Source organism: Cotesia glomerata, linkage group LG6 (genome assembly GCF_020080835.1).
Source record: "Cotesia glomerata isolate CgM1 linkage group LG6, MPM_Cglom_v2.3, whole genome shotgun sequence".
Taxonomy (NCBI): Eukaryota; Metazoa; Arthropoda; class Insecta; order Hymenoptera; family Braconidae; genus Cotesia; species Cotesia glomerata.
Window position 1 is genome coordinate 7,783,080 of NC_058163.1, and position 26,867 is coordinate 7,809,946.

Genomic DNA, 26,867 nt, shown 5'->3' on the forward strand with positions numbered 1-26,867 from the left:
ATGGAGGAATATAAGGATTTATCAGTCAACGGGCTAGTTCAAAAATTGACAGATATAATACAGGATAACGATACTCTAGATAAATTAAGACGTAAGTTATTTTTCTAAACTTTTTAGTGTACTCATTTATTATGGACCAGTTAAAATGTTTTATCTGTCATAAAAAAATAAGTGGTGAATTGAATGGATTGAAATTTCATTTTTTAAATAATCATGGACTAACTGTAAGTCGCGGGATTGGTGATCAGGGATTTAAATGTGATCAACAAGGTTGTTGTCGTAGATTTTTAAATTTTTCATCTTTAAGACGTCATATAAAAAAAATTCATTTGTGTGATGAAGACAGTAACAGTGAGCATGAAGAAATTGATGTAGAAGATAATAATGAACGCGGTAATAATGATGACAATGAGAATAATCATATAAATATTGATAACAATATCAATAATGATAATGTTAATAATGATGATAATACTAATAATAACAATAATAATAATAATAATCAAGTGTTTGATATACGTCGTTACGTTGTACGAATGATTGGCCGATTCCAGTGTAAGGCTTCAATGACAGCATCAACTTTAACAGACATAATAGACGAATGTGAAGAATTATTGGTGAATACATTGGGTTTTTTGAGAGATAAAATAAATAGTTTTTTTATTGATCAAGATTTGATGGAAAATGATGAAGCTAACAATATTTTGAAGGCTTTTGATTTATCTAATGTTTTTAATGGACTTAGGAAATTCGAGGATCAAATCACAGCTTTTAAAAAAATTATTAAACTCCTTGAAGATACGAGAGAGTTTAGACGACAGTGGATTGAACAATCAGGTCCCACAATTTCTGAAGTTTTCACTAACTATCCTCGTCTCTTGGATTTTAATGGAGAAATGGTGAAGCTATCAGATTTTAATTTACAATTATACTTATTTTATACTTTACTAAACATTAAAATTTAATAATGACATTTAATGACAGATTGAACGAGAATTTGATTCTCTATACCCGGATTCAGGAGATAATTTTTTGGAAAAATTTCCCACGTTCTATGCCCCCCGTATTCTTCGTTATGTCCAAGAATGTAAACCAGCTGTATACGCTGAATCAACTATTATTGAGGATGGTAAGTTTACAATTTATATTCGTGTTATGATTTAGATGCTGAATTTAAGGCTTCATTTACATAATTTCAAAAACATATCGTCAATTTCTTAAAGTTAAAAAAATCAATGCATACTATAAGTTTTATTACATGGCAATTAATTATATTTCATTTTAGAAAATTTGAGGGCTCTACTGGTGTTGTGTACATTAATGGCAGTATCGAACTCAGTCATCACAAAAAGAGGCAAAGGCAAGGGCAAAGGAAAAAAAAGAGTGTGTTTGAAATCGCAACAATTTATTATTCGTATAGTTATTTTTATTTTGATCTAATTATTTATTGTTTATTTCAATTAGACCCATGAAGAAAGGGATGAATCTCCTGTGCCTGTTAGAAGTTCTATGTTTCCTAATAAAGATTTATTAAAAACTGTCGCGGTAAGTTTTTCAATTTTTTTTTAACTGATCACAAACAGTAAAATAATTTTGTAAAATCAGTTTATGTCAAGAAATTTTATCAACTATCAATAAATATTAATTGCAATGCAATATGAATTAACGGTTTAAAACTTTCTACATAATTAATTATTTTTTCGGAATTAAATTATTTCACTATGTACAATAATTCTTCAAATCCTTTACCTTAGTTTTTCAAAGTTGCAATCAATATTAGAATTTTTTTTTTAAATACTTACGAAAAAAAAGTAATAGTTATCAAATTTATTAAATGTTTGACATAACTCAGTGCTTTATTAAATTTTATTAATAATCATTTTTATTTCTACATTTACTTTTATTTTTATACAATCAAAAATCAGCTATAAACAAATAATATATTTGTAAACGATTAATAGCAATGAAAAATTTCGATTCATTTATATGTAACTTTATGTTTATTTACAGGATGGAACAAACCTGAAGAATTATGCTACCGAATTAAAAAAACGTTAAGTTACAAACATTCAGCCTTATCTAATACTAATGAAGGGCCAAGATTGTGAATCTTATTTTATTGAAGGCGATAATTGGTTTATCGATGTAACCCTCGCGGTTTCGATAATGCCGTAAAAATACCGTAATTTTTCGGCATTTATGCTCATGCCGTATATTTACCGTTATAGTTCGGTAATAATGCAGTCAAACTATAGTTGTTTTGGCCAGTTTTTATACTGTAGTTATCCAGTATATATACTGCACTTATGCTGTACAGTTACCAAAAATATACTATACAATTACCGCATTAATGCCCAAATTTTACCCAAAAAATTCCAAATAATTACCGTAATAATACAGTAATTTTGCCGAATATTTTCTGACATAATGGAAAGTTATTAAAGATTTAGTTTTATTTTTAGTTCACTTCTATGTTAGAAATGAATAAAATGAAAAATTTCAAATTTTGCTTTTTATTCTCCATCGCTACTTTGCAATAACAAATACTGTTTTTGAATAAAAAATATGTAGAATATTACTTTTTAATTAGGTATTTAGCGATAATTAATATAAAATAATACATATGTTAAGTAAATATATTCTAATTTTAATTTCAATTTTTAATTTCTCACTTAGAAAATTGCAAATTTTCTAAAATCGAAAAGTTATATTGTTTTACATATATAATTATATTATTTAATTTTAAATATGCTTATCGTAAGATGGACGGTGTGGCTTAATGTATATAGAGTAAGCACACAAACAATATGGTACAGACCGGGTAGCTCAAATGGTAGAGTAGCCGACATGTCCCCAGGAGGTTCTAGGTTCGAATCCCAGTCCGAGCGTTATTTAATTTGACACCATTTTTTAAATATGGTTTTAATACAGTCATTTTACCGCCTTATTACCGTAAATATGCCGCATTTTCAGCGTAAATGTATCTTATTTTTACGGTAAATGTTCCGTAATTTTTGGATAAAAAAACTGACCAAAACAACCGAAAAAATGCTAAAAAAATACCGCATTAATACTGTATAATTGCGACATTTTTTCGGCATTTACAAAACCGCTAGGGAAACCAAAACAGTACTCCAATTGCGGCTTTTAATATACTATATAAACTTTTTTATGTTTTAAATCTTCAGTACCCGAACAGTCTACAAAATTTTTATAATTTTATTGATTGTTACATTTTTAAAATGAAAAATGTTAAACCGAGGTCTGTGGTATCATCACTACATGTCACGTTAAGTGATATTTTACAAAATAATGATGAGAAGGATGACAGTTTGTCCGATTAGTTTTAAAAGAAAAAAATATTTTAATCCATATTTTAACCAAAAAAAAAGTTTACCCAAACCGGACTTTAAATCAGTTTCATCTTTTTAAGTCTGTTTAATCATTTCTATGATATTATTTTATTATAATTAATAACTATTGTTTTTATCATCATTCTACCATTTTCTTAAAAGTTCTAGTTTCTAGATGAAAAAAGTTCATTTTTAAATAATATTTTTTTCACTTGATAAGATAATATTTATAAGGGAAAAATAATGTTAATTATCCGTTCTTTTCTAAAAAGAAACACTTATATTTTTATTAATGTTTTGTAATACCATATTAATTTAAGATGATTGTAATACTATATTAGTATAAGATGATTGTAACTTCAACTAATGATTTCACTAGTTTTTAGTTTATAAACTATTATTCATTCCATAAAATTATTTTTATTATTTCTCTAGTAAATTTAACTTGTTAGATTACTTAAATTTAATTATATTTTTATAAAACTATACTTATCCAATTAGTCAATTTTTCACTACACAGAAAGTAAAATTTTTTGACTGGAGAACAAAATTCTTGGCTCAAGAAAATTTTCGGGTGCCTGAAGGAAGACCAAAGTTGTGTTGGCCAGAGTAAAAATTTTTTTTGAAATTCTATTCTTGCTGGAAGTGATTTTTTCTTAATTTAAATTATCATAAATACTTGATGCAATAAGTTTTTATATTTGATCAAGATTTTTAGATACTTTAGGGAAGCAGCGTCACCTACTTCAGCTGAGAAAAAAATTTTCTCACCTTGAGAAAATTTTTCTCTTGAATATTTGATACCCATTTTATATTATTTTACCGTGCAATTGAACCGTGCAATACATATTGAATGAAAAAAAATGATTTAATATTATATGTTCTTCCCATTTGACATGTTAATCAATAAAAATATAAATGAAAATTTACTTCTATCGAGATATTTGATTTTTTGGAGCAGGAGAGAAATTTTTTCAAGACAAGAAAATTAACTTCTGTCAAGAACTAAATTTTTTGGTGCAAGAGGCTGAATTTTCTCAAAACAAGAAGATTTTCTTGACTTAAATAAATTTTCTTGGATCAAAATATGTATTTTTTAAAGCAAAATAATTAATTTTGTTGGAGTAAGTGAAATTTCTTATGTCAAAAAAAAATTTGTTTTTTGCTCGAGAAAATAATTGGGAAGAAAAATATTTTCTTGGCTCAAGTGAACCTTTTTTTCTGTGTAGCTGTAATATTATTTTAATCCAATGCGATTGAAACATTTTCATAAATCTAACAAGTGATTTTTACTAATTCAACTATTAAAAATCACTAATATTTTTATGAAATTACGCTCGCTTAATTGCAAAATATTCACTCATAAAAATTGAAATTTTTCACTAATTGAAATTTAACTTCCAATTATTCCAATAGTACTTTTCACTTATGGAAATGGTGAAAAAATTTACTTTTATTTTTAGTGAATTTTTCTTATTCAATTAGTTATTTAATTTCACTATTATAGAACTGGATATTCAATTAGCAAATTAGTGAAATTCATCGCTACTTATTGTATCTGTGAATTTCTAAATTCACTAATTCATATATTGAGTATTCACTAATTCTGCGTGGTACGATTCTAGCATTAACAATTAGTGAATATTCACTTGAAATAAGTGAAAAACCATTAATTCATGTTTAGAGAGTATAGAGCTGATGCTGCAAGAGGTGCCAAAAACCAAAATGATACATAAATAAATACTATGAATGAACAAATATCCAAATATTTTGTTGCGTTTCAAGATCTAACTCGAAAATGTCCCGAAAAATATATATTTTCAGCGAATAAATCGCTTTTGACATCTAGCGTGCATGGTGAAATGCAACTGGTTTATAAAATTTGATTTCATTGGCACTCTAATAATGCAACTAAAAATTGCTTAACAAATAAATGTGAATAGAGACAGAAAAAATACAAATAAGCGGCAATATTATTAAAAATGTATTCAATACATCGTATTGTTAACGTTACTGTAACTATTAATCATTTTGATAAAATTTTTGGAACATTAATAGATAAAATAAATGATTATAAGACAAAAAACTTTATAACAAGACTGCAAAACTATGATAATAACTATAAACACAACTTTAACCACAAATAACTTCTAAAGGAATGATTTTATCGAAAAATTATAAGAGAACTTTTTTGTAGAGCATTCAATTTCTCATCAGAATATGCACTGATCATAATCGTGGTGACATTTTTTTTGAAGAAAAAAAAATAATTGCAAAAAGTTCCAAATTCCCATGTTATTTAAATGGGAGATGTAACTCGACTTCGGCACGGTTCAATTTGGTAATTAAGAGCTTATTTGTGTAAGATATTTTTTTTTAGGCCAAGAACTAAAAATCAAGGGGGCGATCGCGAAAAAAAAATCAACTTGGGAAATAACGGACACCCTAACGTGCGTGTATAGCTCTTTTGAGCCCAGGAAACGGCCTCTTCGGAGGTAGGCGAAAGCCTCGCCATATATTCTTCGTTCGAGAGATAGCGTGAACGAAAGAAAACCGAAAAAAGTGTTTTTTTCACATAACTTAGATATTTCTCTTCAAATCGTTTTTGGCGAAATAGAATAATTTTTAGAGCTAAAAAAACCGTTGATTGGTTGATCGGTTTAAGAGATATCCTCGACGAAATATTTGGAAACAAGGATTTTTTCAACATAACTGCGACATTTTTTTGAATAACTTTTAAACAGCTCTACCGATCGATTTTCAAAACTAATCAGCTCTTAACACCAAAAAACCACGTCGATCGCCGCCGGTCCGGTCAAAATCGGTTCATTCGTTCGTGAGTTATCGTTGACGAAAGAAAACCGAAATAAGTGTTTTTTCAGAATTACTCCGAAAATCCTGGTTCGATCAAACTAATCTTCATGGGGCTTAAAAAATTGCGTCGAATGCTGCCAACCGCATAAAAATCAATTCATTTATTCAAAAGTTACTGCAGTTTGAAAATTTGAAAAATTGTGCTTTATCAAGCTTCTATCACACTTTTGAGCTCGAAGAGCTCAAAAGCATAGAAAAGCCATCTCTTTAAGCTCAGAGAGCTCAAAATAACACATAAATTGTATTTTCGAGCTCAGAGAGCTCAAAAACATCATTAGTGCAATTTTAAGCGACTAGGTATGAAATTAGCGGGAAGATGCATGGATGGCCTTCAGGGTCTACCGTTTTTCTAATTTTTTTTTTTTTATAAATCTGATGAAGAATTGTGTTTATCCGGAAAATTGAGATCAACTTGACCCAACAGTGCTTCTGACTGTTGATGAAATTCAATTGCTTCGTGTAATATGGTAGCGGCCATTGATGGTCCAGTTTGTTCAACCATTTTCGCAAACATGCTATTGGATTTGTTCATTAATAATTCGTAAGGCGCATCAAATTCCTGTTGAATAAGGAAGATTATTAATTGGTAAATAGAAGAAATGAGTAAGAAAATTTGATTGATCACTCACCACAGCACATCCATTATCCATTACTAGAACCCTGTCGCTGTTGATGATTGTATTCAATCTGTGAGCTATGGTTATAACTGTGCAGTCCGCGAATTTTAAACGGATAGCTTTTTGGATCAATGCATCAGTCCTACCATCAAAACAATTGTTAAAAAGTTGCACATTCTTGAAGAATTTGAATCAATAAGAGCAGGGATAATACATACCGAGAGTCGATATTGGCGGTGGCTTCGTCGAGAACTAGAATCCGATTGTTTCTCAGCAGAGCGCGAGCGAGGCAAATTAGCTGACGCTGACCAACGCTGAAGTTTGTTCCGCCTTCGGTAACCCATTGGTTGAGGGCCAAGTCACTCAATTCAACTTCCCTCAAAGCGTCCCAAATTTCTTTATCGGTGTATTTCCCAAAGGGGTCGAGATTGTAACGCAGTGTCTCGGAAAATAAAACAGGCTCTTGTGGAATTATTGATATGCTCGATCGTAAATCTTGAAGCCCGATTGTTTTAGTGTCTACACCGTCAATAATTATTTGCCCCTGGAGACCATCGTCGACTAGTCGGAAGAGCGCAGATATCAAGGATGATTTTCCAGCGCCAGTTCTTCCGACAACCCCAACTTTCCAGCCTGGCTCGATCATCAGATCAATATTCTAATCAGCAGAAGAAAAATATCTAATTGAATTATTATGAAATTCACTTACAAGCTTAAGTATTACTCGCGATTTTTATACCTTTAAGACAGCAGGATCATCTTTTTTGTAACTGAGATAAACATTCTTCCACTGAAGTCGGCCTTTAGATGGCCAGTTATCGGGCAATTGCTTCGACGATTCTATAGGACCTTCCTTCGGCAAGTCAGTGTACTGAATTATTCTCTCGACAGCTGTCATTTGTGATTGTACCTCCGTTGCTTGTTTCACACCATATTGAAGCAATCCCGTAAGTGATAAAGCTTGAGATATTGCTAGCCCGACTGATGCTCCAAATGTACTTACTAAAAAAATCAGACTACCATAATAACATATTCACATTCAAATTCTCAAAGAAAGAATCAATCATTACCAGGATTAATAAGGATCAATGTGAAACTCAAAATAGATATAAACGTGCTAGTGATCATATCAATACTGAATCCATACGCCGAACCAGTTCCTATCAGTATATACCATGCTCCAGAATTATGATCTTGAAAATCATCGAACTGATTGCGTAACATATTTTCAACATCTTTTCCTCGGCTTCGGATTGTTGGTAAGCCATTTAATGTCGTGTTCACGAGGGTATACACAGGGCTCTTCGCTAAAAGGAACAAGTTTATCACATGTTTCACCAATTATTCAAATAGAAGTTAAATTCTGAGATTACTTACTTATCCCTTCTAATCTTTTGGCATCTTGAGCAGTTGTCAGATAGTACGCAGTTACGATATAGAAAACAATACCAGCAATCAATGTCAGAATGATCATCCAAGGATTGACCACCATGATGTTTACAATGGTCCCAGCGGCATCGAAAAGGATAAGGAAAGCTTGGAGCATAAATGGTAGAAGTAATTCATCCATTGCACCTACGTCCTTTGAAAATCTGTTCAATAACCGTCCTGCAATTTTTAATCGTATTTAAAGTGGTTTCAATGCCAATGATTCAGATAATCAAATTATTCTTACCAGAAGGATTCGTATTGAAGAAATACATCGTTGCTTGAAGGATGTTTTTGAACATAAGATTGTGCAGCTTCCGAGCAGCTCTCATACCAATCGCAACAAGGCAATAGCACTTCAATACCGACAGAACCGTGAAAATGATGAGAAGCGCTAAGTAAATGTAAATGGCAGTCGTAGCAGGCAGCAAACCATCACTGCCCAACCACGGTGTAAAGATTGTGTTATTGACAAGAGAGTTGGGCCCGGCTCCAACGTTTGAACAACTAGTTATCGTTGCATGAAGACAGGGTCTGTATGTTTCCAATGCTGTCCAGTAGGTCAGCCATTGGTCGACACCAATCGACGAAACTTGAGCGATGATGAATATAAGAGCGAGCAATATCGAGCCAATTATTCCACCACCTTCGCGGAAGTAACGAAAGTAAACATCCTTGGAAATGAATCCCGTGTCCATCACTTCATCTGGTACCTCACCTGCTTCATCTTTATCGATCAAGTCTTCACTGGGCATCTAAAAGATGTTTTATGGATCAATGGAAGTAATTGTGGATGAGTCTAAGCTAGGTACTCACAGATCGATGACTGTCTTGAGATTTGATCGAAATTTGGGAAGATCTTCTGCGCTCTCTGATGAAACTACTCTTCTTGTCAGTACCTGGGACTATATCAGTCTCTTTTGATGTATTGTTTTTGTCGTTGTTCAAGTTATTCAGCATGTTAATGAATTCAGAATCGGATTCTGCAAGAGCTTCGAAAGTGCCATGATGTTTGATGGTACCCTAATGTGACATGTGATAAATGATAAAGACCTTTGATATGCTTGAAGAAGCTTAGGGACATACTTACACGGTCGATTTCGACGATGGTGTCAGCTTGCATAAGATAATTGAGCTGATGAGTGACGAGGATCCGGGTTTTGCCTTTGAGGTAGCCAAGGATACAGTCTTGGAAGAGTCGTCGAGATACGCGCGCATCAACAGCACTCAACGGATCATCCAAAAGATACAAATCAGCTGGTCTGTAAATAGCTCTGGCCAAATTTATTCTCGCTCTTTGACCGCCAGAAAGGGAAGCTCCTCGTTCTCCGACAATCGTCAGATCACCTTCTGGCAGTTGCTTGAAGTCTTGCAGTAGAGAACAAACCTTCGCTACCTGATAATACCATCATTCACAATAAAAATTAGTGACCTGCATTAAAAAAACTAATAAAAATTTGAGCTTACCTCTTGATAACGCGCTTTATCGTACTCTTGCCCAAAGAGAATGTTTTCTCTGACACTTCCCGTGAAAAGCCAAGAGTCCTGACTAGCGTACGATATCCTCATCGCTGGATTGTCCTGTGAAAATCCCGACTTAGACTTAGCTCCAGCAGACCCTTCATCAGAAAACTGGAAGAGTTCAACCATGCCTGCACCGACTGGCAGCTCCTGCAGGAACAAATTGAGCAAAGAACTTTTACCCGAACCGACTGGACCTACAAGAGTACAAAGTTCTCCTCCGTTGATCTTCAGTGAGACATCACACAGTGTTGGAGGTAATTGCCCGAACTTCCAATTCGCTGAAACTTTGTCCAGCTTGACAACTACAGCTCCCGGGTTGGCTTTATTCTCTACACTACTTTCAACAATTTCAGGCATCTGTGCTCTGATGTCCAAAGCCTTTGTGTTTTCTTTGACCTCCTCCAGCAGAAGAAATTCCTGTAATATTCCCAGTTTATAAATTCTAATATTCATTAAATCAGTGAATTATAAGTACTCGAACCTCAATTCGCTTGATTGCAACAATCGACTGAATTAAAAGAATAATTGCCATTGGGTAACAAAGTGCCATGTGTATTTGAAGGTTGTTAAAGTAAACCGCGATCTGGAACGTTACCCTTGGATCAAGTACATTTCCGTCGAAAATGAACGTCACCAGTGTCGCGAACACCATGATCTTTTGACTAACTCCTGACAAAATAGAGTACAAACCTCGCACATTGTTGGATCGGGTGATCTGTTTGATCTCATCCAGCCGAATCATTGCTACAATTTTGTTAAACGGTTTCTCCCAAGCGTACATTTTCACCACCTAGTATCCAATCACGAATCATTATCAAGATCATTTACTTCTTCACTTGAAAATAGTCACATCTATACCTGAATCCCAGAGATTAATTCACTCATAAGTTGGACCCGTCGATCAGTCAACTTAGCAGTTACTTTCCTAAGTTTTCCAGAGATCTTTCCGACGTAGCTTTGCATCGGGATTGTTACTAAGCATAACACGCCGTAGCCTACCAGAGTGTAGATTCCGATGTTGCGCCAGACTATGTATCCTACTACGAAAATCTGCGAGAAATCGACATTAACAATATATATATATATATATATATATATATATATATGCTGCTATATATATATATATATATATATATATATATATATAAGATAAAAAAAATCGTGTGTGTCAGCTCCGACGCACGACTGAAGTTTACTCCTTACGAACGATTATATCAAATATATAAATTAGTAAATGATAGTAAATGGAATTAATTATTATATTACTCGAAGCATACATGATACATTTATTTTCATTAATTATGCAATTAATTCGTCAAAATAGCTAACTCTATTAACTTGTTAATATTTTTAAATCGCAAATTAATATCGATAGATATGAATAAAAAAATTATGTGTAAACTCCAGAAACTCCAAAAAATTGGTTAAGGAACAATTTTTCTTTTAAAAATCATTATTTGTATCAAAGATTAAAATTTCATAAAAAAAATTTTCAATCATCTTATGAACAACGCATTTGTTTATAACAATTTTTTAAACAGTAAATGGTAAAAATTGAAAAAAAATATTTCCGTGCAGCTTCTGACAACATAAAAACGGATCATTAATAATATTTTGAAAAAATAAATTTTTTTGATGATTAATTTAAGTTTTTAATTTTGCAACAACGAAAATTATTAGTAAAAAATTGAAAAATTTTTTAATTTTTCGAACGGGGATCTATTCTGAAACCTTCCAAGAATTGCTCCAAGAGAGGAAAAAAATCTCAAATAGTTATAGTTTAACAATTATTACACTTGCAATGTACATTTTCAAGCAGAAAAAAAATTATTAATTAACAATTGCATAACTAATTGAAAAATTGTGATAAGAATTTTTTCAGGCGGATTATTGTTCATTTATCTATCCAGTAAGCCCCTGATTTTTTTCATTTCTTAAATTTTATATTTAATATGTTAAAATAATTTTTATTAATCAAGTGTTCAAAGTAGGCATGGCTTACGCAAGCCAGAGCACCCATTTTCGGCCGTATTTTCATCCCTCTGGGAAAATTATTAACCCTTCGTTGGTCGCGCTATGAGCGCATCGCCGCCTAACAACTACTCAACCTATAGAGACTCGCTATAGTGCGAGCGAGAAACTAAAAAAAGCACGACCAACGAAGGGTTAATATTGGTCCTACAGTTCCGGGAGTCCAGACTCTTCTAGGAAATTTCCTCCTCTTTTTGAATTTTTTAAAAATTTTTTAAATCTTTATTAGTTTTTGAGATATTTGTAAAAAACTAAACCCCCTTTTTTTTCAGTTAATTCTTAATAACCTTTGCAATTTTTGCAAGCGGAACTTCATTTTTTTCAAAAATCATTTAGATCCCATTTCGAATCGAATGACACCTCAATTATAATTTTCGAAGACTGCAGAAAAAAGTTGACCAAAAAGGCACTGGTTGACTAGACTATAAGCTATCACGCAGTATAATGTGTATGCTGGCTACACACAAGTATATACACACACACATACACACACACAACTGAAAAGGGAAAGGTGCGCGAGAAATGATTCGCACCAAAAACGTTACTATCTCATTTGATGAGTAGTATGGAGGGTAGAGGTACCTCTACCCTCCATAATGAGTAGGTTTTACTCTCCATATTTTTCTCATACCGGGCGCCTTATATGAAAATCGATTCTTAAGGAGTAAACTCCAAAAAATCAAATATTGACCAGGCTCCAAATATTGACCAGGCAGCGTAACAACTTGATTTTAAAAAATCTAGTGAAGTAATTTTATATTTAATACATAATTATCAATTTTTAATAATACTTGAAATAAAAATTTGCGTTTGCACATAAATGTATACAGTTGTTATAATAAAAAATTAGTTTGGGTTCAAATATCATAAAGTTGTGAAAATTAGTCATAAGAATTTAATCTCGCCGTGTTATCTAAGTACATTTATCATCAATTATTATACAATTGAATACTTCACAATTAATTGATACGGATTTTGCAAAACAATTGAATATTAAAAATTAATTATCAATCATTTTTGTTACAAAAACGATGTTAATAATTGGAATAATAATCTGGTCAATAGTTGGGGTTTTAAATTATCCAATATACCTGATAATAGTATGGGCTTCGGGCTTTGATTTTATTATGAGTATTGAAGATAATATTGTATCAGAATATAGAACAACTAACAGCAAAACTGAAATTATAAATATATCAGTGAATAGATTACCAAATGTCGACATTATGATAGAATAAAACTCAAAGTTATTCATAAATCTAGTAAGCATTATACTACTGGTCAGTATTTAGAACATAGACGACCACTATTTAATACGTAGTTGTCAATATTTGGAGCAATCGGCTGTGACGTTAATTATTACAATTTAATGTTTATTATTTGATAATAAACATTATATTTCAAATTAAATAATGCTGTGAAGCGGGAAAGAAGAGAAGTTACGGCAATTATTACGTGAAGCGTTCGAATATTCACGTAACAGGATAATTGGGAGGACTGGGATAGCTTGGACTAGGACTTGAACCCAGAATCTTCCGAAGACATGTCGGCTACTCTACCATTTGAGCTACTGGGTATATCATGAACTCTTCCAATAAATTTACAAATAATGTATTTCTATTCATTTTATCTCAACTGGTCAATATTTGTAGCCTTTATCCTATATATGCTTTGGAAAAATTATTCGAATTATTATTTGAAGAATCAAATTTCACCAAATTCTACTCACCTGTAAAGGCGTTATCCATAGAAAATTTATAAACATTGGAATCAAATCAAATCGACTGACATCGTTACTCAAGAGATTGATTATCTGACCTGGAGGAGTTTTATCCAAAGCAGGTTTGCTCAACTTCAAACTCTTGCGGTAAATTAACGAGCAACAGGCGACTCGGAATCTCAATCCTATGATCTGACTAAAATAGTTGAGCTGGTGCATTATGAATGTTAGCAACAAAGCTACAGTTGTAAGTGCACCGGCATAACCAAGTGCATTATTTTGCGTGATTGACGTGTTATTGACATCGAAGTACTCGATGATCCAGTTCTGGATGATTGGTTGCAAATTAAATAGGATCACATTGATAAGCATTTGAAATATTCCAAAGATAAAAATTTGCATGCCGAAACAGCGGATTATTGCGTGGAGAAGACTTGGTCTTAGTGATTTGGTGGTGGTTGAGTCCTTATCATTTTGATTACTTTCAGTGAGTTCCAATTTTGTTAACTCAATGTGCCATGCGCTGTAAAGCCATAGGTTATTTAGTAATTGATAAAAGAAGGATAAGAAAAGCGTACTTAGAGATTTTTAAAGTTAAAATTAACAAAGAATTTCTACACTGAAAAAAAAAATTAACTTCAATCAAGAGAAAAATTCTTGAATCAAGTAAAATTTACTTGAATCAAGAAAAAGAACCTTGTCCCAAATTCTAAGCTATTGGGGCCCCACCCATGCAGGAAACCCCCAGAGTTGACAAAGGGGCCAGGCTTGGGCCAGTACTGGGAAACCTAGCTTCGGCGTACCTGTATTGGCCCATGCGTGGGCCAGGCTGTTTAACCCAGCCTCGGCCATGCCAATGATTACCCAATCTTGGGCCAAGACTGGCTAACTCAGTCTTGGCCATTCATTGGCGACCCAAGCGTGGGCCAAAACTGGTTAACCCAGCCTCGGCCATGCCAATAATTATCCAAGCTTGTGCCAAGACTGGCTAACCTAGCCTTGGCGATTCATCGGTGACCCAAGCTTGGGCCAAGACTGGGCAACCACGCCTTGGTCGGCCCAATTATTACCCGAGCCTGGGCCAGAACTGGGTCACCCAGTCACGGCCACAATGATTACCCAAGGGTTAGCCAAGATTGGGAAACCTACACTGAAAAATTAACTTAATTCAAGAGAAAAATTCTTGAACCAAGAAAATAACTTTGAAGAGTTTAATTGTCTTCAATCAAAACGAAAAATTCTTTAATTAAATAAAATTTACTTAAATCGAGAAAAATTTCTTAGTTTAAGAATTTTTCTACTCAAATCAAGAAGATGAAATTCTTAAAAATTATTTACTTGATTTAATTAAGTAAATTTTTTTTTCTTTGTAGCCATGGGCGTTGAATAGAAACCAAAACTTGAGCCAGAATTAAAAAAAGTTAATTTTTTTTAAAAGAGCCAGAAGTAAAAAATAGTTAATTTTCATCGAAACACAATATTAAATAACATAAATTATATAAATAATAAACCGTCACACTTCGTCACTATATAGATTTAGCTTATCAGAATAATAAGATGTGCATCAACTTATCGGTCGTACGGTGTAGGGGTTAGTTATCGGTCTGGCAAGCGCGCGGCTCGGGTTCGAATCTCGATTAGAAGAACGGATACGACTTTCACACTTTATTTCTTATAATTAGCAACAGTTAGGTTTGAATTTACTTTACTTACAAAATAAAATAAAAAAATAACATTCCAATAATTCTTTTTTATCATTTTTTATCAAATGGCATGGGCCAGACTTGAAAAGTAACTATAGCTCAGCCCTGGTAACCAGGCGTGGGCCAGTCCTGGTAACCAGGCTTGGCCCATCGTTATCATCCCAGACTTCAACCAGGACTGGGCCAAGCCTGGCTTACAAGCTTGGCCCAGAGTTCTACATAGTTGAGCCAAGGCTGGGCCAAGCTAGGCCCCGTGGTACTTTCCTCTATGGGCACTTGTACAATATGTTCACTCATGCTAGTTGGTAGAATATGATGTGTACATCAATAATATAAAGGTTTCTATCTCTTATTGTATGTGCAAGGAACCGTAAAATGAAACTTAAAGTTATACTCTAATACAAGTTACACTATGAATTTAATTTGGAAATCTCTATTTGAATATATCTTCTTGCGTTCAGAGCATCTCCTCGTGGTTGATGGTGGTAACAGACAATACATTTTTTGTTTAGCTAAGACTCTGGGCGCGTGTTATGCCATCATGGCAAGAACAATTCAAGAATGCGATTTAAATGCCTCTGAAGTCCGTCCTAGAGGGGAAGATATACGAGCGGCAGATGTACCTGTGGGAGCTAGCCAACCTCCGGTACGGGGTCACCTCGAAAGGGTTACTGGCTTGAATAAAAATATCCACTGTTGTTCTTTCTTGTGACGCCGCTCTCATACAGCAGAGAAAATTATTGCGGTACCATTTATTATCAGGGAGCTCAGATAGTGGAAAAGCTTTTTTATATTTCCAAAATGAAGTTATATTAAAAAAAAACGTCTTATATCACAGGATGATCGTGTTTGTCACAAATGTTGGGTTCGGTTTCTACGACCTAAGGAAGCAAAATCTGATAATTCACCGCATCAGAAAGATCAAATTCCTAAAGAAACTTGTACAATACAGCTTGATATGGGAAGAGCATCTAGTAGTAAAAAAAAAATGTGTTTTTGGATGTGAATCTGGAAGATTCCGTATTGCCGGTGAAACAAGAGCTCAAGTGCTACAAGATTTTAAATTTTATATTCCGGACGAATCGAGAGTTTATGCTAATCACAACAAGGTTCACTGGGACGAAATCCCGAATGAAACAAGCAAGGAATTTAATTCGAAACAAGTCAATGATATGATAAACTTATTTCGAGGATTAGTGAATAAAGAAAGGACAACTGTTGTCAATTTTGATTTCTTTGAGAACCTTAGTGAAGCAGCCGTCAATCATTATACAGGTGTAAAAAAAATCAGTTTGAACAATTGTTGCAACAGCTTCCTACTCTTAAAAGTACCGAAAAACGTCATCCAGAGATCGCGCTTGCAATTTACTTGTGCAAATTAAAAACTGGGTACACAGATGAACATTTAGCACATGTATTTGTCAATGGTTCGAGACATATTCTCACTGATCTCAATAAAGCAAGATATGCTCTTGAGAAAGATTTCACACCTCATCATTTAGGAATTTAACATATCTCAAGAGAAGAAATCGCTTCAAAACGAACCCCTTTGTCTTACAATCTTCTATTAGAGAAGGACTCATCATCTCTTATTACTATTTGGGATTGTACTTATATTTACATCCATAAGAGCAAAAATAACATTTTTCAGCGCAAAAGCTACAGCATGCACAAGTTGCGGTCACTCATTAAGCCGATGGTTTGTGTTGCACCAAATGGTTATATAATTGATATTTTCAGACCGTTTCCAGCAACTCAGAATGATGTTAGTATTTTGTTAGCAATTCGAAAAAACATGCCTCAAGTAAAATGCAAGTTCAAGCCAGGAGACGTCTTCGTAGTTGACAAAGGTTTTCGTGATGCAGTTAATTATCTACAAGACAAAGGATTCATTGCTAAACTACCTGATTCGATACCAGCAGGAGAAAGTCAGCTGACTGACTTAAATGCAAATCATTCACGTATTGTAACAAAAATCAGATATGTCGTAGAAACTATTAATGGTCACCTCAAAACATGTTTTAAATATTTTGATAACGTCTAGCATACTCCTTCCTTGTCTCATCTAATGACTGATTTATGAAACGCAACATCTATACATAACGTTTGTCATGCTGAAATTATTTCCGATGTAATGAATGCTAATGAAATTGCACAGCTGATGAAGTCAAAGCTCAATCAAAAGAATACACTTGGGCAGATTGTAAAAGAATGTAATCTCAATCGCAAAAGAAGTCGATTTCATAACATCAATGAAAATGATTTGCAAGTACAAGATTTTCCAATTCTAACAGAGCAAGACCTGTATCTAATTGCTCTAGGACGTTATCAACTGAATCAAGCAAAATGCTATTATGGCGAGCATATTTCTACTGACGGTAAGCTTACAATTGAACTATGTACAGACATAACCCACATTGACTTTACATCATATGAATTGCACATCACTGATCCATTATTTCTTAAGGCTAGAATCCAGTTACGACACATAAATAAAACAAAATATTACATTTATATATTGGATGATAAAAATGTGGAAGGAAGAGATTCTATCAAAGCATACTATTGTACATGTAAAAATGGTGTCCGTACAGTTGGATGCTGCATACACATTCGAACGGTTATTTGGTACCTAGGTTATGCAAAACACCAAAAACAACTTCCCAAGCCACCAAGCGAACAGATATAAAATATTTTTGTAATGTTTGACAGCTCCGATGAAGAGTCAGTTTCTGACGAGCTTTAATCAACTATATCTTTCTTCGCACACACGTTCGTACGTTGAAATATTAATGTTATAGTTTTACACGGATAGTACTTCACACTGCAACATAATTCATTCGTGTACATCTGGGGCCCAGTTTGGGACAAGGTTCTTTCTTAGTTTAAGAATTTTTCAACTTAAACCAAAAAGATGAAATTCTTCAAAATTATTTACTTGATTTAAGTTAATTTTTTTTTTCTGTGTGGTGAAATTTTAAGTCTTGGTGAAAATTCGAACTCTTTTTATACTGATGAGAAAATTGTTTTTGAAATCTGATATATTTTTTAGAAATTTCAATTTTTTTTCAATTCAAATTAAAAATTTTTTTTTTTATTTTAATGGAAATAAAATTTTTTTGAGGTTTTAATTTCTATTAAAATTGAATTTTCAAAATTTTATTTTTTTATTTTCTATACAGTGACAGAAAAATTAGTTTTGAAAATTGAAATTTTTTTTTAAATTTTTGAATTCTTTAAAAAATTTGAATTTTTTTTAAATTTTAATTTTTATTAAAATTCAATTTTTGTTTTCTATTTTTCTATTCTTGATATTCGTACACTTTTTTTGTCCTAAAATACTTCAAATTTAAGAAATTCATATTTACTGCTCCAATTTGTCAGCTAAAAATTTCGACCTATCTGAAGCTATTGGAGTGAACAAATCCTCCAATGTGATTCCATCCTTCGCTCCTTTACTGAATAATTTCACTGTCCACCTATTGAATAAAGTTGACAATAAATAAATAAAAAAATAAAATAAATATCGAACAATAAGTAAATAACAAACCAGTAACACAATCTGCTGAAGAGATTAGCTTCTTCAATGGGATTATTCTTCTTCTGCGCAGTCATTCTTTTTTTTTTTTTTTAATTTTAACAAATTAGCAGCTAAGCGTGATCAGATAGCTTTAATCAACACCTTGGATCCTCACATTAGAAGAGAATTCACTTTAACAATAATTTCTATATTAACACTAAAGACTAGCAGATGTTTTATTTTAACAATTTATCAACTGTAGTTGATAAATCAGCGGGATTACACTGCAAATACGTTTTGCTATAAAACGATTCCGGTATCTTAATAGGTACTATTGTGGAGATAAGAAATATTTTATTGCGTCAATTGAAGTAATGCCAGCTAAACTTAAATACAATAAAAGATGCTGCGTGCATAAATTGATCAGGAATCTTATGATCTTATGAGGAACTCGATTCGTTAGACTTAATTGATTAGAGTCAATAGGGAATGAATACATAAATACACAACTATTCTTCTTAAGTAGTGATATAACACTCGACAAGTCTTAATGAAGGATTATGTCAGAGACTGTTAGATTAATCAAAGGCAACTGTTGCTTCGAAAGGTCAACATTTTTGGATTCATTTCTATCTCGTTTACATCTACGGATTTTATTAATTCATGTCTTAGATAGTGAAAGCAAGGTTTTTATTGTGCTCTATGTTTTTAAGTGAGTGGTTTATTGTCAAAAAAGATAATGTTATTACTTAAGATTAAAAATGTTTAACAATAGAAAATAAACAGGTCATTTATATTTTATGTTTAATTGATCTATAGTTGAAATTGAACTCATTCAAATTTGACGAAATTTAGTCAAAAGTTTTTTTTTATTATAAAAGGAAGATTTGTCGAAGGAAAAAAAAATTTTTCAAAGACTATTCAAAATTCAACATTTTACTATTTTTTAACTATACTTTCGAATAATCTCAAGAAAAAAAAGAATCCTTAAATTTTCAGAAAAAGATCTTTTCTTTATTTAAAAATTATAAATTTTCTAACTTTTCATTTTTGGAAAAAGGAAATTGAACAATTAAAAATTTTTAGAATTTCGAATTGTTAGAAATTATAAAAATCGACTTTTAAGATTAAATTTTGAGCTCTGATGTCTTGATATAAAAATTTTAAATAATCTACAAAGATTATCAAATATTCAAAGGATTATTTCAAGGTATTACATTGAAAAAATTGAGCCTAAAATTTAATGTAAGAAGTGAATTTTAACGATTAGAAAAAATTTAAAGTTCTACTAATTTTTGTTTACAATTATTTTTTCTTTTGCAGCTCTAATTATTCTCTTTAAAATAAACAATAGTTTATTTCTGTACTTATAATAGTTCTAAAGATATTAAAGAAATAAAGTTTAAAAACTGGAAAAATAGTAAAATTGTAAATAACTTTTGAAAAATTTTCTTTATCTTCGACAAATCTTCGTTTTATAGTGAAATAAATATTATTACCAAATTTCACCCGAATTCAAGAGAGTCGATACCAACTATTGGGTTGACATGAAATAACTCAAATTGAAATTACGAAGATGCTTAGGGAATTTAGATATCAATCCGAATGCTCACACTGGACTAAAAATATCACAACTAGCTATAATTATTTCTGGGAATAGTCACAACTTTTTATTTGACCGGCGTAGTAGATGTTTATTTTGGTGGCCGTAACTTATTACTCGTTTAAAAATTATGAAAGGTGTGCTTAACCATTTAAAACTTCTGTGAATTTTTGAACCCGAATTTTTTAATAGTAATCAGAAAAATTTTTTTCAATTTAGATTTTTTTTCTATACCGATCAAAAAAATTTTTTCTAAAATAAATTTTTTTTTTATTTATACGAACGAAAAAAAGAGTTTGAAATGTAAAAATTATTTCAGCATAATACAAATCAATATTAGTCCAAGAACTCTGTACTCGAAAGTTTTGCGGATTAAAATCCAGATCTAGTTTGAAATCGCGGGACGATTTATTTCTTCACTCTGTTACTCTCGATTTTTTGCAGTGTAATAAGGCTCATGCTCAAATTTAACTAAAAATCAAATGAATGTTATTGAGTAATAAATTTGTTTATACAAAAGTTGTCTCAGAAGTAACGGACGCCAATGTAGCATCTGATAGAAAAAAAAAATTCTGAAACGAAAAGTCCTCAGCCATTTTTTAATTTGACGCATAGATAATTAATTATTAATCAAAATAACGTCCCTTTATGCGTTAAAGAGAGATTGATTGATTGATTGATTGATAACTTTATTTATGCCAAGGCACAGGCCAAATGGCAATTTAAATACAAAATATTTTCGTCTTAAAAATTAATTATATTAAATGTAAATGTAAGTAGATAATTCTTAACCTAAATTTTAGAATAATATTGCAAAAATAATATTTTAAATTTACTTTCTTTCAAAAACTTTTAAACATTTTAAACTTTTTTAGACTGATTCGACTATTGTCTCAATTTAAATCCTTTAATTAGTATAAAAAGTACTGTAATCAACAAATTTAATTTATCAATTGTTTAATTTATCAACTGTATTCTTCACTAGCATGATTTAACTGAGTTTTCAATTTTTTTCTCTTTAATCTGAAAAGAGCAAGCAAAAGTATTTAGCAACACATTTGGATCTGAATTTTCCAAAAAGAGATTGATTGATTGATAAATTTATTTATGCCAAGGCACAGGCCAAATGGCAATTTAAATACAAAATATTTACATCTTAAAAATAATAATATTAAATGTAAGTACATAGTTCTTAACCTAAATTTTAGAATAATATTGCAAAAATAATATTTTAAATTTACTTTCTTTCAAAAAAAAAAAAAAAAAAAAAACTTTTAACCATTTTTAAACTTTTCTAAACTGATTTGACTATTATCTCAATTTAAATTTTTTAATTAGTATACAATTACTGTAATCAACAAATTTAATCTATCAATTGTTCAATTTATCAACTGTCTAAATTTAGCAAATAGTCAAAAACTTTATTTTTGAAGACTTCACTGCTACTTGAGTTTACGATTTCTTCTGGTAGTTCTTCCCACAGACGAATCACGGAGATCAAGAAGGAGTGTTCCATATAGGTGGTAGCAAAATGAGGTATCTTGAAGGAAGTATGTTTTTTAGCTGCTAGCCTATTGGAACGTCTAACATCAATGTCTTCAATGAATAGCTCTCGTAAGTACTTGGGCTTTTCAAGTTGAAGTAACTTGTAAAAGTAACAGCTCATATAGTACATTCGGCGATACTTTACAGACAACCATCCCAGCTCATGTCTGAAAGGTGTAATGTGCTCATCTTTTTTGAGATTAAAAATAAATCTGATAGAGCAGTTAATCGCACGTTGTAGTTTTAAATTGTTATCAGAAGTTGAGTCGACCAATACAACGGAACAATAGTCAACGAGTGGTAAGATGGTTGCTGATACTAGTAATTTCCTTATAGGAGTTGAAAAGATATTTTTCCTTACTTTGAGACAATGCAGAGCTGAGTTCACTTTACTAACTATCTGAGTGACGTGGTAGTTCCATGACAGATTTCTGCTTAGCTGAATACCTAAGCACTTGGTATAGTTAACGTAGGGTATTATGACACCATTTACTACTATTGATGGCAGATCCGAGTCCTCAAGCTTTTTCAACTTACTATTAGAGCCCAAGATCATAGCCTTTGTTTTAGCTAGGTTGATTTCCAATCCATGGTCTCTTGCCCAGTCAGCGACTGATTGTGCATCCGAGTTGACCCTCCAGATAGCATCATGTAGCTGATAGAAAAAGAAGTGAGAGTATATATATTTGTCGTCAGCAAACAAACCATGCTTGCAATATACCAGCCGCTGGGCCACGGAATTCATGACTATTAGAAACAGGATTGGACCCAGAACAGATCCCTGTGGAACACCAGATGACGTTTTGAGTAGTTGAATTGGAGTCCCAAGATCGTTTAATATTGATTGAGATCGACCCGACAAGTAAGAGAAGAACCAATTTATTGTTTCCATTGAGAAACCAAGCTCAAATAGCGCAATCAGTATATTTTTGGGATCAACATAGTCGAAAGCTTTGCTCAAGTCAAACAATACTAATACAGTGAGTTTGCTGTTATCCATTGCCTGTCGAATATCATCAGTGAGTTTCAATAACGCTGTTTGCGTGCTGTGATGTTTTCTAAATCCAGACTGAAAAGGATCAAATAGCTCATTATCTTCCAAATATGCTGTCACCTGATTAGCAATAATTCTTTCAAAGACTTTAGCCAAATGCGACAGATTTGCAACCGGCCGAGTGTCTGACGGTGTGACCTTTGTGGTGTAATTTTATTTAATGGTATTATATAGATAATCTTCCAAATATCAGGGAAGATACAACAATCAAGAGATCTATTAAATAATTCTGTAAGAAAGAGTGAGATTTGGGGGATATGATCTTTCAGCCATCTCAGATCAAGACCATCAGGACTTTTACCTTTTGATTTGGATAGTGTAAGGTGCAATGCCTTGGTGACATCAACTATATCAATCTTTGTCCAATGAAATGAGCAGTCAACCTTCTTTGTATAGTCAATAGGTAAATTATCTAAGAAATTTGCATCACTTGGTTGATGTTTCCTAACTATGTTTGCATAGTACTCATTCAACTCGCAAGCATCAAAGAAATTAAGCGGTGACGAGGGGTTTGATTTGATTAAGCCAAGATGTTTGAGTTTGCTCCAGACAGTTGAACCATAAGGCAAATTTGAAAGAGCAGTTTTGAGGTAATCTTCACGAGCTTGATTCAGCTGGATTTTCAATTCTTTTCTTTTTAATCTAAAGAGAGCAATCAAGTTTGGATCCTTGTATCTCTTTGCTTTTTTGTAGATTTTATCGCGCTCCTGACACTTAATTTTTAACTCTTTGGTAAACCACGGATTACTCACTCGCGTCACATTTCTTGTAAGTAAGGGTGCATGTACATCTAGAGAGTCCAAAACCCCAGCTTTAAAAATACTCAGTAGTCCATCAGGATTAGAATTTTCAAGCACAAAACTGTCAATTTTCAACGCATCCATCAGCGACATTGATAAGGCCAGGTGATCACAGTTTTTAAAGTTCCTGAAGGTTAATCTCTTTGGAAGAGGTTTTAAGCTATCCAATCTGTATTGGCAGAGTAAGTAGTCATGACCATCAATAAATGGAAACTCAGACTTCATAAACGAGGATAACTTGGTTTCATTATCCAGTAAAATGACGTCTAACCAGGAATCACAATTGTTTTTGTGAAAAGTAGCACCAAAGGGTACACAATGAAGTGACGATTCAACTATGAAATTCTTTAGATGGTTCGAAGTGTAGGTATCTTCCAACAAGTTGCAATTTAAATCACCAGCGATAATAATGTTATTATAGTTTGATGCAAGTCTGGAATAAATATCAAAGAACTCATTGAGAAAGAGTCCTTTTGGTCTTCGGTAAATGCAAGATAGCAGAAGATGAGATCCTGTAGTTAAAATTACGTCAACAATGAGATACTCCGGTTGACTTATATGATCAGAAGTTGAAATATGGAGTACTTTAGCTTTTAATGATTTGTGAATAAGACAAGCCACACCTCCACCTTGAATATAGCGATCAGTATCTGTATGCTTCAGGATTCTGTCCCTACGAAAGATAAAATAGTCATCCAATGAAAAAATTTCATCATCTAAGGTAGGTTTTAACCAGGTTTCCACAAGGATAATAATGTCAGGTTTTGTATTATCAACTAAATCAATGAACTGAGCAATGTGACCAATAATACTATTTATATTTAAACTTAGTACAGTTAATAATGAGAAAGTATTCTCAATAGAGATATTCGCAGAATCAGTTAGATGTTAATCAAGCTTTGCGAGATCAGATTTATGATTTAAAATAAGCCTTTCTGAATCCTCATCCTTCTTAACAAAAATTTGCCCACATTTAGCCCAGACAAATTTGAAATTTCTATTTTTCGCCTTTTCTTTGGTTTTCAGTAGCAATCGATAAGTCTCAGGAAGCAAAAATTCATTAACGTAGATAGAACCTTTAAAAGCCTCATCAACTTGTACAGGAAAAACTTTTTTTGCTAAAAGATTTCCTAACTTGCGCTTCTTATCGACGATGAAATCACGAGCAGGAGTTGACATCAATGAGATAATATAAGAGTGAGTATTAGATGTATTCTGATTTCGCAATTGCTTATTTTTATTTTCAAATTTACGAGCATTCAAGACACTACCAATCAGATTTGGCAACTCTAGACTTTTCAACACTTCAGCTGAAATATCACCTGGTGTTAAATGATTTGCAACTGCATCAGGAATACCTGAAATCACCAGTTCAGAAGTGCTACCCAAAACTTGCTGAGGAACAGACGATACAGGTGCTGATTTCTCTATATTAGATAGTCTTTTAGAAATTTGCTCCAAATCAGATTTTCGCGTTTCTTTCAAATTCAAAAGATCTGAGCTGATAGCAGCAATTGACTCAGTATTTTTTCTAACATTTGTAGTTAATTCTGTCAGGTTTGTAGCAGTTTGCTTCTGTGATTCTTTGACCTCGAGCAGTTTCAGAGAATTTTTCAGAACATTCTCATTTGATCAGAATCTAAAAGTAAATTTCAGATCTTACCAGATCTTTCTAGAACTTTTTGGAATATTCTAGAATTTTTTAGAACATTCTTAACCGATTCGAACATTGGTATACATATTAAAGCTTTCTAGATCATTCCAGAAATTTCTAAAATAATCTAGACCATTTTAGACCAATGATAGTCTCACATTTTTAAAGTTAACTAATTACTTAATTAGAAGTTCAAATACTCGACAAAAGATGGTGACACTACACTTAATTGCCAAGTTGAAGAGTTGGAAAAGCCCTTTTATCTCTAAAAACACGCCCTTTAGGTTAGAACGGGAACTTTATTGTTCGAGGGGGGATAAAGGGCTATCACACTATATAAGTCCCTTTATCGTGCCGGAACTCCTTTTTAAGTTTTATCGGCACGCACATTTTATCAACTTAGTTTTATTATATATAATGATATAGATTAGTAAATGATGGTAAATGGAATTAACTATTATATTATTCGAAGCATACATGATACATTTATTTTCATTATTTATGCAATAAATTCGTCAAAATAGCTAACGCTATTAACTTGTTAATATTTTTAAATCGCAAATTAATATCGATAGATATGAATAAAAAAATTATGTGTAAACTCCAGTAAACTCCAAAAAATTGGTTAAGGAACAATTTTTCTTTTAAAAATCATTATTTGTATCAAAGATTGAAATTTCATAAAAAAAATTTTCAATCATCTTATGAACAACGCATTTGTTTATAACAATTTTTTAAACAGTAAATAGTAAAAATTAAAAAGAAATATTTCCGTGCAGCTTCTGACAACATAAAAACGGATCATTAATAATATTTTGAAAAAATAAATTTTTTTGATGATTAATTTAAGTTTTTAATTTTGCAACAACGAAAATTATTAGTAAAAAATTGAAAAATTTTTTAATTTTTCGAACGGGGATCTATTCTGAAACCTTCCAAAAATTGCTCCAAGAGAGGAAAAAAATCTCAAATAGTTATAGTTTAACAATTATCACACTTGCAATGTACATGTTCAAGCAGAAAAAAAAATTATTAATTAACAATTGCATAACTAATTGAAAAATTGTGATAAGAATTTTTTCAGGCGGATTATTGTTCATTTATCTATCCAGTAAGCCCCTGATGTTTTTCATTTCTTAAATTTTATATTTAATATGTTAAAATAATTTTTATTAATCAAGTGTTCAAAGTAGGCATGGCTTACGCAAGCCAGAGCACCCATTTTCAGCCCTATTTTTATCCCTCTGGGAAAATTATTAATATTGGTCCTACAGTTCCGGGAGTCCAGACTTTTTTCTAGGAAATTTCCTCCTCTTTTTGAATTTTTTAAATTTTTATTAGTTTTTAATTTTATTTTTAAGATATTTGTAAAAAACTAAACCCCCTTTTTTACAGTTAATTCTTAATAACCTTTGCAATTTTTGAAAGCGGAACTTCATTT

At 32.1% G+C, this 26,867-nt stretch overlaps 3 protein-coding genes across 4 annotated transcripts; 1 reads left to right on the plus strand and 2 right to left on the minus strand.

Annotated features, from left to right (window-relative positions):
* Nucleotides 1-2,114, plus strand: LOC123267322. Its single transcript, XM_044731887.1, has 6 exons — nt 1-91; nt 508-899; nt 985-1,129; nt 1,286-1,383; nt 1,465-1,545; nt 2,011-2,114. The coding sequence occupies exons 1-6, from the start codon at nt 1-3 to the stop codon at nt 2,056-2,058; spliced, it is 855 nt and encodes a 284-aa protein (XP_044587822.1). The 3' UTR covers nt 2,059-2,114.
* Nucleotides 2,115-6,523: 4,409 nt separating this feature from the next.
* On the minus strand, nt 6,524-19,156 carry LOC123266572 (ATP-binding cassette sub-family C member 4-like). Of its 2 annotated transcripts, none has more exons than XM_044730875.1 (15): nt 18,801-19,156; nt 18,619-18,729; nt 13,557-14,070; nt 10,655-10,846; nt 10,278-10,586; nt 9,740-10,213; nt 9,363-9,668; nt 9,089-9,295; nt 8,520-9,027; nt 8,222-8,452; nt 7,915-8,151; nt 7,584-7,846; nt 7,063-7,502; nt 6,857-6,986; nt 6,524-6,786 (listed from the first exon to the last, which is right to left on the minus strand). In XM_044730875.1, exons 1-15 carry the CDS (start codon nt 18,863-18,865, stop codon nt 6,592-6,594), a joined length of 4,182 nt encoding a protein of 1,393 aa, XP_044586810.1. In that variant the 5' UTR covers nt 18,866-19,156; the 3' UTR covers nt 6,524-6,591. The 2 variants fall into 2 exon arrangements, with proteins under 2 accessions (XP_044586810.1, XP_044586811.1); XM_044730876.1 differs by having other exon boundaries at nt 9,363-9,664; nt 9,736-10,213.
* Nucleotides 19,157-21,760: 2,604 nt separating this feature from the next.
* LOC123267323 lies at nt 21,761-26,648 on the minus strand. Its single transcript, XM_044731889.1, has 4 exons — nt 26,631-26,648; nt 24,704-25,362; nt 23,305-24,583; nt 21,761-23,110 (listed from the first exon to the last, which is right to left on the minus strand). Exons 1-4 carry the CDS (start codon nt 26,646-26,648, stop codon nt 21,761-21,763), a joined length of 3,306 nt encoding a protein of 1,101 aa, XP_044587824.1.
* Nucleotides 26,649-26,867: the final 219 nt, after the last annotated feature.

Bases quoted from the DNA above. Each gene is read 5' to 3' on its own strand.
- LOC123267322 (XM_044731887.1), top strand. From the start codon at position 1: ATGGAGGAATATAAGGATTTATCAGTCAACGGGCTAGTTCAAAAATTG. The intron at 92-507 runs GTAAGTTATTTT...ATAATAATCAAG, and splicing joins TACTCTAGATAAATTAAGAC to TGTTTGATATACGTCGTTAC. The intron at 1,546-2,010 runs GTAAGTTTTTCA...GTTTATTTACAG, and splicing joins ATTTATTAAAAACTGTCGCG to GATGGAACAAACCTGAAGAA.
- LOC123266572 (XM_044730875.1), bottom strand. From the start codon at position 18,865: ATGACTGCGCAGAAGAAGAATAATCCCATTGAAGAAGCTAATCTCTTC. The intron at 9,669-9,739 runs GTAAGCTCAAAT...TGGTATTATCAG, and splicing joins ATAAAGCGCGTTATCAAGAG to GTAGCGAAGGTTTGTTCTCT. The intron at 7,503-7,583 runs GTATAAAAATCG...TCTGCTGATTAG, and splicing joins ATGATCCTGCTGTCTTAAAG to AATATTGATCTGATGATCGA.
- LOC123267323 (XM_044731889.1), bottom strand. The intron at 24,584-24,703 runs GCTTATTTTAAA...AAATATAAATAG, and splicing joins AAGGATGAGGATTCAGAAAG to TATTATTGGTCACATTGCTC. The intron at 23,111-23,304 runs GCATTGCACCTT...TACACCACAAAG, and splicing joins ATATAGTTGATGTCACCAAG to GTCACACCGTCAGACACTCG.